General features: G+C 39.4%; 1 protein-coding gene across 7 annotated transcripts in view; it reads right to left on the bottom strand.

Annotated features, from left to right (window-relative positions):
* The window catches only part of TOM1L1 (target of myb1 like 1 membrane trafficking protein), a 58,987-nt gene that overhangs the window by 30,171 nt on the left and 15,413 nt on the right, over window positions 1-13,403 (bottom strand). For all 7 annotated transcript variants that reach the window (XM_025361496.1, XM_025361502.1, XM_025361501.1 and 4 more), the window contains one exon: window positions 12,499-12,615. In XM_025361496.1, the coding sequence (XP_025217281.1) occupies window positions 12,499-12,615 (117 nt within the window). The remainder of the gene's footprint in view (window positions 1-12,498; window positions 12,616-13,403) is intronic.

Below are 13,403 nucleotides of genomic sequence, written 5' to 3' on the forward strand. Positions count from 1 at the left end.
TGTTGTAAGAATTGGCAGTGGTGTCATTGAAACCCCAGTGTCTGGCATACAGAGGTAGTCGGTAGTAAATAAATGTATTATGGGTGCTTGACAAGGTGTCACTAGAAGCTCAACTAGATAATGAATACAATCCTGTAATACGCTATTATCCAGGATCCGATCTTCTACAAAAGAAAGAATTAAGAATGGCATTTAATATAACCCCCAGAATGAATGAGAACTTTTCCTTTGTTCTTGCTTTACAGAGTGTACAGAAATTGTTCTTCTTGTTGCTCACTGGCAGCCTTGCTAGAGCAATGTCAAGATCAAGGGAATTCAATGGCTGATACCTATGACAAAAATGTAGAAATTAATTGAAATGAATTTGAAGCCAACATCAATAGCCCTCAGTCACATGAAGACACTCCCTTTGCCCTTTCAAGAGACAGATGGGATGGAAACATGAAAGGAATAGCACATCTCAACAGGTCTGCAGAGCAGAATGTGAAAAACCTCTTCAAAAGCCAGCCCACTCTGATCTTTGCAATTGATGTCTGTCTCAGAGGAGGGCCAAGCCACCTGGAAACACCCGAGATCAAGCTCTATGGACAAAAGGATAGGTCACAGTTGCCCAGAGCAGGTACTTGCAGGGCTGTGGATGTGGGGAGCCGGGGGGGGGCAAGTCAAAATACAGAGCAACAGCTGATGGTGCATATGTCCCTCACGGAGACCCTGGAATTGTCTCCGTTTATACCATATAAAAGCAAAGGCAAGCTTCTAAGTTAAAGTGAATTTAACAATCAATTCAAAAGTCTTTGGAGCAAAACAAAAAGGAGCTCATTAAGAGATTCCTCTTCTGATATCCAGATGGCTCTTACTCCTCCATAGGGCACTCAGGAATTAAGGAAGGAGATCCCTCTGCACTTTCAATTCCAACTATAGTCATCCCACATTGACCAACAGAGGGCAACTCAATAAAAAGAAACACAAAAATGCTTGCATATCTATCTCAAAAGAGCCAAAACAGGAAGAAATGTGTTTGCTTTAAAATGTCTCTGGAAATACTATCTGTATGGCAATATCCCTATTATTAGCCCATAACGTATTTTCTTCATCCCAGTATTCCCCACTCAGAGTGCAAGAAACCCCAATGTCTCTATCTGCTCAAAGTAAATACTCTCCCCGCTTACTCTAAAACTGAACATTCTTCAGCTTAACTTGCTTATATAGTCTCTTTTTCCTTATACAGGCTTCAGTCAAATGACAAATTGTCAGCATAATCCTTAAGAAAAGCATTAACATGTTAAAGCCCTTCCAACTCTTCTTTCCAACAAAACAGTGTCTGCAAAAAGTACAGGACTTGGTTGCTGCCTTCAAATTGCTTCCTATACCCACATGAAAACACAATAGGTTAGCCAGGTATAATAGAAAGTTAGTCCTGGGTTCAAAATGAGAAGCTAGTTGGTCTAATGGATAGAACATAAGCTCATGAGAATGAAGTTCTCCTTCCAGCTCCACCACTTGTCACGGTGTAGGCAATTATTCTTTCTGCATATGCAGCCTCATCTGCAAAGGAAGGGAGATGGACTCAAAGAGGTTGACAGTCCCTTCTACTCTTAACATCTTACACATTTCTGAATGGTAAAGACAAGAATGGTCTGGGAGGATGGCTTTCTTTTTCCTATTCTCAGGATTTTTTTTTTTTTCAACTGGTTACAATCCTCATAGGATCCAATTTCAGATTCCCTTGATTTTAAATTTCTCCAGTAAGTTAGAGTAAGGCTTTCTCTAGTTGTCATTTCAAAATCTGAGCTCCCTTTATTCTAAATACTAGAGCATTCTCTTCTTGTCTTACTGAGGCTAGGCAAAAAAAAAAAAAAAAAAAAAAGAGAGAGATAAGATTAAAGTGGGAGGTACCAGGAAAAGTCAGCTATTCAAGATAAGAAGAAGGTGACCCAAAGCTGAGTGCATAACACCAAGAAAGCAAATACACAAAACACATGTTGCAACTCTTCATTCCTACGGCCAAGGTGGCTGCCTTTAACTCGTCACAACAGTTGTTAGACCGCACAGAGCCTCAGAATTATCACGTTCCACTTCGGAAAACTAAAGAAAATCCAGTCCTCACCCCTAATGAAAAGTTTAAAGTTTACAAGCAACACAGTGGTGGGAAAATGTGTCTACTGCACAAAATGGTTTTATGGCCTAAGAATCTAACAAAGAGCAAGACCCTCTTAGTTAGTAGGGCTTCAGGATCTAATTGTTCAGCGTGGGTTGGTGGAACAGAAAGGGGATTCCAAGTAAATATACTGGATTTCACATGAAAGAAAACAAGACAAGGAATAGGTTCCAAAGAAACAGAACAGCTACTAGAAGGTAAGTATAAACAGACAAAACAGGAAGAAATTCCAAGTATACAGGTTGGTTTATTTATTTTTTTGAGAGTGAGTCTCGATCTGTCACCCAGGCTGGAGTGCAGTGGCGCCATCTCAGCTCACTGCAACCTTCGCCTCAACCTCCTGAGTGACTGGGACTACAGACGCATGCCACCACGCCCAGCTGATTTTTGTTATTTTTAGTAGAGATGGGGTTTTGCCATGTTGGCCAGGCTGGTCTCGAACTCCTGACCTCAGGTGATCCACCCGCCTTGGCCTCCCAAAGTGCTGGGATAACAGGCGTGCTCTGCTGCGCCCAACCTCAGGCTGGTTTTATAATAAACTGATATTATAAGACTGTGGTCACTGGTGAAGTATACGTGCAAGAGCAGTCAAGAAATTTTTGAGTGGAGGCTTTTCCTTTCTGCTGGAGAACTTTTCTTGGCTCTCCAGATCCACCATCCACACTTTCTGCCTTAACTCTGTGCCCTGGGGCCTGGCTTGTAGAGATCACATCACCAGGTCCCCTGTCTTCCTGCTTCTGTGTTCAGCCAACGGGCATGCTGGCTGGCAGGAAACAGGAGGAAGGAAGGAGAATGAGGTCTGGATATTTATTCTTTCCACCCCTTCTACCAAAGGCACCACTGTTCTCAAGGCTGCCCTCTCCACATTATTCTTTCCTCTAGGTTCTGGCAAAAGTGCCCTCTTCTTACCTATGTAATTATTAGTTAATAACCCAGTGATATTAGTTAATAATCCAGGGTAGCGATCAAGCCCTTGTGGTTTCCCTGAACTTTAAAACATCTTACTAAATAAACAGTATTTTGATTAAGCTTTCTTCAAATTACCCAAATGAAGTATGTCATCTCTTTGCTAATATACCCTACAAAGCATGAAAACATATCTTTAGAGTAATCAAAATAGTATGATGCCAAGTTAGGCACAAATAGGTCAAGGGATGAGAATAGTCTCTAGAAGACAACCTTGAATTAGAATATACAGTATATGATAAAGGGGCATTTAAAACCATTGGAGAAGGCATGAATTGTTAGTAAATGTTATTTGGACAACCAGCCATCAAATTGAAAAAATAAATGAAGGTAAAGTCCCCATCTCATACCAAGAATACAAATTCGAATTTTAAGTCACATAAAATCCAGGGGAAGAAAGCTATTGATTAATTAAGCCTGTTTTTAACTGAATGATTACATCATGTTAGGCACTAATCTGGGAGCCAGAACCTGGTAATGAACAAGACAAGCCTTTTGGCATTTCCATTCTAGTAGGCAAAGACAGCTGACAACCATGGAAGAAAAGCATCAGACGCTGTGACTGCCAGGTGAATAAATGGTGATGTGATAGGACAGTGGCTAATTTTAGACTGGGGAGTCAAAGAAGACCTCTCAGGAGAGTAACACGCTAAGATCAGAATGATAAGAAAAAGTTCGAGATCAGCCTGGCCAACATAGTGAAATCTCATCTCTACCAAAAATACAAAAAAATGCTGGGCATGGTGGCAGGTGCCTGTAGTCCCAGCTACTCGGGAGGCTGAGGGAGGAGAATCACGTGAACACAGGAGGCGGAGGTTGCAGTGAGCAGAGATCGTGCCACTGCATGCCAGCCTGGCTGGCCATTTGAAGACGGGGAAGCGTGAGAGTCAAGGATGAAACAGTTCCCCAGCAAGAATGAACTCAGTGCGCTCAAGGAATAGGAAGCAGGTTGGTTAGCAAGCATGTGCCATGGAAAAAGAAGTAGGCTAAAGATGACCGAGAAGGGCTCTGTGGCCAGAGTAGAGAGGTTTGGTTTTACTCCAAGTATAATGGGAAGCCAATGGAGGGTTTCCAGCAAGAAACAACACAATCTGGTTTACATTTCATTTTATTTATTTTAATTTTTTGAGAAGTAGTCTTGATCTATCGCCAGGCTGGAGTACCGTGGCGCGATCTTAGCTCCCTGCAACCTCCACCTCCCAGGTTCAAGCTCCTGGGCAGCTCGCGGCCTCAGCCTCCTGAGTAGCTGGGATTACAGGCACCTGCCACCATGCCTGGCTAATTACCTTTTAAAAAGCCATAATACAACTTTGGGAGGCCAAGGTAGGTAGATCACCTGAGGTCAGAAGTTTGAGACCAGCCTGGTCAACATGGTGAAACCCTGTCTCTACTAAAAATACAAAAATTAGCTGGGCATGGTGGCAGATGCCTATAGTCTCAGCTACTCAGGAGGCTGAGACAGGAGAACGGCTTGAACCCGGGAGGCAGAGGTTGCAGTGAGCCGAGATCGCGCCACTGCACTCCAGCCTGGGCGACAGAGCAAGACTCCGTCTCAAATAAATAAATAAATAAAATAATTGATGAAAAAAATAAAAAGCTATAATACAGACACCCAACTCCATTAGTCATTAGGGAAATGCAAATACAAATCAAAATCAAAACTGTAATGAGATACCACTTCACACCTACCAGAGGGCCATTAAAAAAACACACAATGGAAAATAACAAGTATTCATTGTGGAGAATCTGGAATCCTAGTAGTACCGCATACTGCTAGTAGAATATACAATGGTGCAGCCATTGTGCAAAAGAGTTTGACAATTCCGCAAAAAGTTAAAGTTACTATATGTCCCAGCAATTCTACTCTTAGATTGATACTCAAAAGAAGTGAACACAGGTATTCAAAGAAAAGCCTGTATGTGAATGTTCATAGCAGCATCAGTCACAATAGCCAAAGGTGGAAACAATGGAAACAACCTAAATGTCTACCAATGAACTGATGTACAAAATGTGGTATATACAATGAAATATTAGGCCACTAAAGTAATAAAATTCTGATACACACTACAACATGGATGAACCTCGAAAACATTAAGTGAAAGATGCCTAGACACAAAAAGTCATATATTATGTGATTCCACATATATGAAATATGAAATGTCCAGAACAGGTAAATCCACAGACACAGAACCAGATTGGTGGTTATCTGGAACTGATGAAAGGCGGAAAGGGGAGGGGCTGCTTAATGAGCATGGGGTTTCCTTTTGGGGTAATGAAAAGGTATTGGAATTAAATAGAGGAAATACAGTTGAACCTTGAACAACACGGGTTTGAACTGCATGGCTCCACTGAGAGGTGGATTGTTTTCTGCCTCTGCCACCCAAGACAATAAGACCAATTTCTCTTCTTCTTCCTTCTCAGCCCACTCAGCAAAAAGATAAAGACCAAGACCTTTACGACCCATGTCCACTTAATGAATAGTAAATATATGTTCTCTTCCTTATAATTTTCTTAAATTTTTTTTAATTTTAATTTTTAAATTGAGACAGGGTCTCACTCTGCTGCCCAGCAATGGTGCAATCACGGTTTACTGTAGCCTCAACCTCCTGGGCTCAAGCGATCCTCCCACCTCAGCCTCCCCAGTAGCTGGGACTGCAGGCATGCACCACCATACCTAGCTAATTTATTTTTTTGGAGCGACAGAGTCTCACTATGTTGCCCAGGCTGGTCTCAAACTCCTGGATGCAAGCAATCCTCCTTCCTCAGCTTCCCAAAGTGCTAGGATTACAGGTATAAGCCACTGTGCCCAGCCTTCCTTACAATTTTCTTTCTTTTTTTAAAAAAATTTTATTTATTTTTAGTTTTTTAATTTTTTAATTTTTTTTTATTATACTTTAAGTTCTAGGGTACATGTGCACAACGTGCAGGTTTGTTACATATGTATACATGTGCCTTTTTTTTTTTTATTTTTGAGACAGAGTGGCACTCTGCCGCCCAGGCTGGAGTGCAGTGGCACGATCTCAGCTCACTGCAAGCTCCGCCTCCTGGGTTCACGCCATTCTAAGGCCTCAGCTTCCCGAGTAGTTGGGACTACAGGTGCCCACCACCATGTCCGGCTAATTTTTTGTATTTTTTAGTAGAGATGGGGTTTCACCGTATTAGCCAGGATGGTCTCAATCTCCTGACCTTGTGATCCTCCCGCCTCAGCCTCCCAAAGTGTTGGGATTACAGGCATAAACCACCGCACCCAGCCTACAATTTTCTTAATAACATTTTCTTTCCTCTAGCTTACTTTAAGAATACTCACATATGTATATAACATACGTAATATGTGTTAATTGACTGTTTATGTTATTGATAGGGTTTCTGATCAACAGGATATTAGTAGTTAAGTTTTGGGGAAATCAAAAGTTATACATGAATTTTCAACTACATTGTGGGGTCAGTGCTCATAACTGCTATGTGTTGTTCAAGGGTTAACTGTAGTTACAATGAATGTATATTTATTTTCTTTTTATTTTTTGAGATGGAGCCTCCTGCTGTTGCCCAGGCTGGACTGCAGTGGCGTGATCTCTGCTCACTGCAACCTCCGGGTTCAAGACATCCTCGTGTCTCAGCCTCCCGAGTAGCTGGGATTATAGGCGCCCACCACCATGCCCAGTTAATTTTGTATTTTCAGTAGAGACAAAGTTTCACATGTTGGCCAGGCTGGTCTCGAGTTCCTGACCTCAAGTGATCCACCCGCCTTGGCCTCTCAAAGTGCTGGGATTACACGTGTGAGCCACCACGCCCGGCCCTGAATGTACATAAATGCCACTTACTTGTGCCCTTTAAAATGGTTAATTTTATGTGATATGGATTTTGCCCCAATTTAAAAAATGCTATATAGAATTATTATTATTTTTTTTTTTGCACAGCACTATACTCAATATCCTGAAAACCTTTCTCATAACAAAATACCTAAAAATGCTAGATATTAAAAATATTTTAACATTTGTGCCTACACTTTCAGGAGAGCATGAGAAATCCTCAAAGGCTCAAAACCAAGTAAGATCTAAAGACTCAAGCAGCAAGAAAGGAACGATGGTTCACAAGGCACCTATCTGCCAATCTCCAGTAGAGTTCTCAGCAGATGCAAAGGACAAAGCCCAGGGTGCGAACAACACGGGGAGCTGGAGCAAAAACCCCTCCTCCACTCAGACGGAAGCCCCACATGACTACTCCCTGTGAAAGTCAGCGAATCAGAAAAACCTCAGCCCCACAAAGCGAGATGGCCAGCCAAATTGTGTGTCAGCGTCGGTTCTCGGTGGAGAGAGTGAAAGTACTTATTTTTCCTGAGAAATCTGACAGCCTTACTACATCCTCATCTCTAGGAATGAGGCTGCCTGCCTTCAAAGTTTAAAAAATCCTAATGAGTGCTGATTATTTTTCTTCTAACTGCAGAGGTTCCTAGATTGTTTTGGAAACCAGCAGTTCTTTGGAGGAGAGTCCTTTTTTCTGGCCTCGACAGTCACCCTGGAAGTTCCCTGCTCCTGAGTTAGTGGCTCAGACAGCAGAGGACAGAGGACAGTTGTTTTCCTCACCATGTGAGTGCCCAAGGCCTATTCAATCTTGCTCTGATTTTGAGGTTAGTATGGGCTGCTTCGGGGAAAAGTCCTTTGGAAGGGTCTCTTTCACTTCTATGGGGCTGTGAGCTCTGAGCTGGTCTGATCCCACCTGCTTTATTAGGCACTGAATAGTCTCACTGTTCTGGAGGCCTGATGGTCAGTTTAGCCTTTTCTGTAATCCTTGGGGTTTATTTTTATTTTCATATTTCTTCTGTCATTTCAATGGGATTTGGGGAAGAAAGAGGATGTAAATATATTTTGGCAAGCTAAAAAAAAATTGTGATTATTGGTTGGTTTGGGGAGAAAAATGCCTGTTTTACAGTTCATGTAGCTGATTTCAAATACTTGTATTCTTTCTTTACAGTTGTACTCCTTCCATCAGAGTATGCCCGTGGGCCCTCACTGACCCCCAACCTGGGTGTCGCCTCTGCTGATGACTCCCTAGGCTTATGCTGAAGCCTCCGAAAGGCCCTGCAGTTATAAGGGGGCAGCCAACCAGGGCGCCAGTATTATCTGGGGGTTCTAACTGTACTGACCTGACTCCTTCAGATGGGTGTGAGAAACCTTTGAAAAAGTACACCCTAGAGAATTCTTCGTTTATGACATAAGGTTAGAGGGGGGAAAAAAAGAATAGAAAAACAAAAACACCAAAAAAAAGAATTCTGTTTCTCCACAGTCTATCGTTGCTGATTTCATTCTGAAATTCTTAAATCAGATAAACTTCTTGTCCTTTTTCTCCATAGACTATTTAATTGAATTATTTCAGATCAACCATAGTGGAGTTATTTAGATGTTAAAAAAAAATTAATTATTTGTCAAAAGAAATTAAGAATAGCACTCCCCACACCAGATCTTTATATGTCACTAACAAAAAGCACACAAAGAAAAATAACATTCCACATTCAACAGTCTCTATAAACAAATTGATCCCCTGCCAGAACCTATTCAATCTGAATTGGCCATGAGTAGTATTCTCATGTTGATTTATAACCTGAGACTCTTTACTATTCAAGGCAAAACACAGCCCTGAGCTCTGGCATTAAAACAGCAACCAACAAATTGGTATTATCCTTGCAAAATTCAACCAAACATCTGCAGCCAAACACTCTGAGACAAAAAAGTCACTTCAGATTGGAATAAAATATAAAACTGGATTCACATATTTAAATGAAATGTTTCAGTGTATGTTTACTGAAAGATTGTATGCCACAGATGGATGAGAATATGAGACAAAAAGTCACAAATCATTTCATTTTTGAGCTCTGAAAGGTCCAGGAAGACCAGGTGGAACTAGAAATATTGCTGTGGCCATTTAAAAAAATATTATCCACCACATAACCATTTACTTTGATATTTAATTTTTCAATTTTAGTTTAACACATGTGTTAACATCATGAGTTAAAAAGTTTATATCTGGAAAAGCCTCCATTATGGACTACTACATTTGAAATCTATTTAATGATGAATTTTCCTTTTTACATCCCATATAAAGAGGATGTATTTAATATTACTCTGGCTGTCATCTAAGCTCTTTATTTGATACATAAACTAAGTCCATTGGTAGTAAATGACTTGCCTAAGGTCAAGAACCCCAAGGATCCTTAGCAAAATGTTTTAATTCTCCTAAGATATTCCAAAAATAATATACTTAAAGCCACTGATCCAAAATATTGATTTATTTCTCAACGTGTACTACTCTGATGTTCTGCAGAATAGCAGCAGGTATTTGGCAAATTGGGATTCTTTAGTTAAATAAGTTAACAAATGTTGGGTTAAACAAAGACTCTTAGCTATATCAGTGAACTTTATGCACCTCCAAAAGGAAAATACAGTAGACAATTGGTTTTGCAAACGTATTTGACCAAAGATACCACTTTCTACCCACAGAACACAGCATACAACCAATGATAAATACTCTCTTGTTTTCTAGAGTCTTATCTTGCTTCCTGAGAATTTATCATCATAACACCACCAGAAGGATTTTTCTAAAATCTGACCTGGTTATGTAGCCCCTCAGCTTATACCCTTTCAACAGCTCCCTTCTGCCAGCCTGGTCAAGCCCACCCTTTGGCATGGCATAATCCTCCATTACCTGTACAGGTCAGCTCTTACCTCACCTGGAACTTTATACTCCCACGTTGTGGTTTACATCCTCTTCTCATCCCTACACACCTGAGCGATACCACAAATTCACATCCATTAACGTTGGGGTAGGGCATGGCAATGAGTTTCTCAAGAGGAATATCTGAGTCCCCAGTAGTCTCTGGGTATAGGCTTGCATGGATATAGGAGAAATGACCTCTGGGTTTTTTTTTTGCTTTTATTATTTTTTAAACAACCCTTTAAAAAACCCTTCTGAGCCTGGAGACAGCACAAAAGAGAGCAAGGCCCAGTTTTGGCCCATAGGCCACAGTTTGCTAACTTTTGAATTAGAGGACAGCACAATTCAGGATATTCAAGGTTGCCCACAATGAGTACTGCCTAGAACATGGAAGGAATATGAAGGGTGCTCCATGCCTAAAAGCCAGAAGCCAAGAAGCACAAGGGGCTCTAACAGATGGGTTGAGGTATAGCAGTGAAATAACCAGGCAAGACAGCCCCTGCTCATGCCCCTTCCCTCATTTGAGACCAGATAGCTGAGAAAGGAGTAATGTTTCCAGGTGGAAACAATGAATTAGGACAGAGGGATAGGGTATTATTTCTAGGTGCTAGTAGCATTCAGGAAAAAAAAAAAATAAAGAATACATAATCCAGAAGACCAGCCATAAATGGGTCCCAAACAGCATCATCCCATATTGCTATACCATATTCTGAAAACATTATCAAGCTCAGCTGTAGCAATTACATTCTCCCTTCAGCATGGGTGAGCTGGGTCAGCAGAGAATGCAGACCAGCTGGCAGAGAGTCTCACACAAAAATGAGCTCACTAACAGCAATCCAGCTGAACACTGGAGAAATGCAAATTAAAAAGACCAACAAAAAAATTTGCAGAATCCACAGAAGAAACAAAAAAGCAGTATTAAATATAATTATTATTCTTGGAAAGATAAAGAAAAGCAGAACCATGAAACGAAAGAACTATTACAAAAATCCAACATATTTTAAAAATATTTTAACATTATACACATATTTGTACATAGTAAATATTTTTAAAGTATATATTTTTAAACAAAAATAAACTGTTGAAACATTTATTAGAAGGACTGAATAAGCAACCCAATGTACAAGTTTTAGAGAAATACATTAAACAGAGAAATTATCCAAGAACTTAGAATGAAGAGATGAAAAGTATAAAAGAAATGTTAAGAGACAAATGAATCCAACTGGAAGTTTCATCATCTTAAAAAAGTTCCATAAGAAGAGAATAGAAAGAATGGTAGAAAGGCAATATTTAAAGTAGGAGCTGAGAATTTCCTAGAATTAAAAATACACATGAGTCAATAAGGCAAAAAAGGCTATCATCTACTAAGTAGGATAAGTAAGGAAAACAAACATCTGCACACACATGTACATATATCTCTTGATAGGGAACAGTAAAATTTCTGAAATATTAAAGTAGAGAAATAACAAATGCAACTAGAAAAAAATATAAATCAAAGGATTAAGAAGCAGAATAATATAATACTTCTATCAGCATTAGTGGATGTAAAAGAACAATGAAGCAGTATCTTCAAAGGCCTGAAGAACAAGAATTTTGTGCCTAGAATTTTATATCTAGCTAAACTAATCTGCATTTAACATAACAATCAAAGGACATTTTTGGATACGCAAGCACTCAAAGTTTGCACCAAAGTTTACCAACATGGGTGTACTTCAGCAAGGAAAAAACAAACTATTCACGATAGCAGTGATATATAAGAAACATTGTTGGGAAAATTTTTACAATTTTTTTTGTTTCCCAAATAAGAAATGAGCACGGGAAAAGTTATTTACTAACAATCTAAGAAGTTAAAGGAAAAATAACACATGAGAAGTGGGGACTGGGAATCTGAGAAAAGTAAAAATATCTTAAGCTTCTTAGTTTAGCAACAAAGGGACTTAGAAACTAGAAACTGATTTTTTTTCTAACTGCTTCTAAAATTAATAAGTTTTAAAATTTTAAATAATTAGAACAGCAAACCAGTAGAGGGAAAAATAAAGTATATGTATACACAGACATAGCAGAAGGCATAGGAGGGCTGTAGAACTACTCATGCAGGTCCAAATGCCCTGTCTACTTGTTCCTCTACAGCTCAAGCACTGCCTCCATCTAGACCGTTCCTAAAAACCTCACATCTCTCCTTCTGCCCACCCATGATCCCACCATACACTGAACAAATTTATATTACAGTATCTATAATACTTCTTTATGTTTGTTGTTTACAAACCAATCTTGCTCATTAGGCATAAATTCTTAAGGACTAGAACAGCCTCCTCCTCATTTCTACATCCCTTCCTATATCACAGTTACTCAATGTTTGTTGAATGGATGAAAATAGAGGCAATTTTTACATACTTAAAACAACTAGAGAATTGATTGTACATGACCAAGGTTATAACTTATAATAAATTATTTGTTGCAAGAGGCTAAAATCCACATCTAAGTCACTACCGCATTTCTGACAAAGTCATTCTTGGATATTTTTGTTAAGTTTAGAAATCAATTGAAATCAGGATGTAGGAGGACGTACTAGACAATATTAAGGTGTCTTCCATCTCCAAAGCTCAGAATTTAGAGAATAACTTTAAGAGACACTTTGACTGATTGTCCCTGAAATCGTACAACACCTGCAGAAGCTCTATGTCTTCATGGTTTTCAGACCCAGGCGTATTCTCCATCAATATGGCGGACATCACTCGCACATTCATTTTCACCATATCCAATTCACTGTGCAATTTTCCAATCTGTAGAGAGCAACACAATCACCAGTCAGTGTGACACACAGAGAATGTGTTCACATTCCTTGTTTCCTGCCCCCATGGGACATTTGCTGGAAGAAAAAATACTTCTGCAAAATTTGATATTTTCAAACTTAAATTTAATTTCATATAAATATACACATAGTTATTTTACAATGTATACCTTGTCACCTTCTAAAAGGACTTGAGATCTCTTGTAATAAACCCCAAAATATGCTTTAGGAATTTTAAAAATGAAAGGAAAAAAAAAAAAGGTTAGAACCAAATATGAAGAGGGGAGAAGTACTAGGTACCTAGCAGAAGAAGGTACCAGAAACCTGGATAAAATGGCAAAAGTTATCCTGAGTTTCTTGGCAACCGACAGGATAAAAGAAAAACAAATGAGGGTTATCTAGTTCTCATGGTATTAAAGAAGAAAGAAGAAATAAATCTTTTTCCTGTATTAAATTCTAAGAGGAATTAGTCACATGAATTTTTATATAAGAAAAAAATAATAATACAAAGTCTTCAATTATAGTTCCTTTACAGCAGAACGGAAATGGGCTTCATACAATAATTGCTTATCTGTACCTTGGACAAACTGATATACACAAAGAAGTAAATACAATTCAGTTGGCATAATAAATACAAGTAATAAGACTACCATTTACAAAACTCTCTGAAATATGTGACAGTCCTACCAGAAGTAACAGGAATTAGCTCATGGACACTAGATCCAGTCCATAGTCAAGGCTCCACAAAGCCATGAAAGCCACTAGGCAAGCACAACTCTT

The sequence above is a fragment of the Theropithecus gelada genome, chromosome 16 (assembly GCF_003255815.1).
Source record: "Theropithecus gelada isolate Dixy chromosome 16, Tgel_1.0, whole genome shotgun sequence".
In the NCBI taxonomy this organism is placed as follows: Eukaryota; Metazoa; Chordata; class Mammalia; order Primates; family Cercopithecidae; genus Theropithecus; species Theropithecus gelada.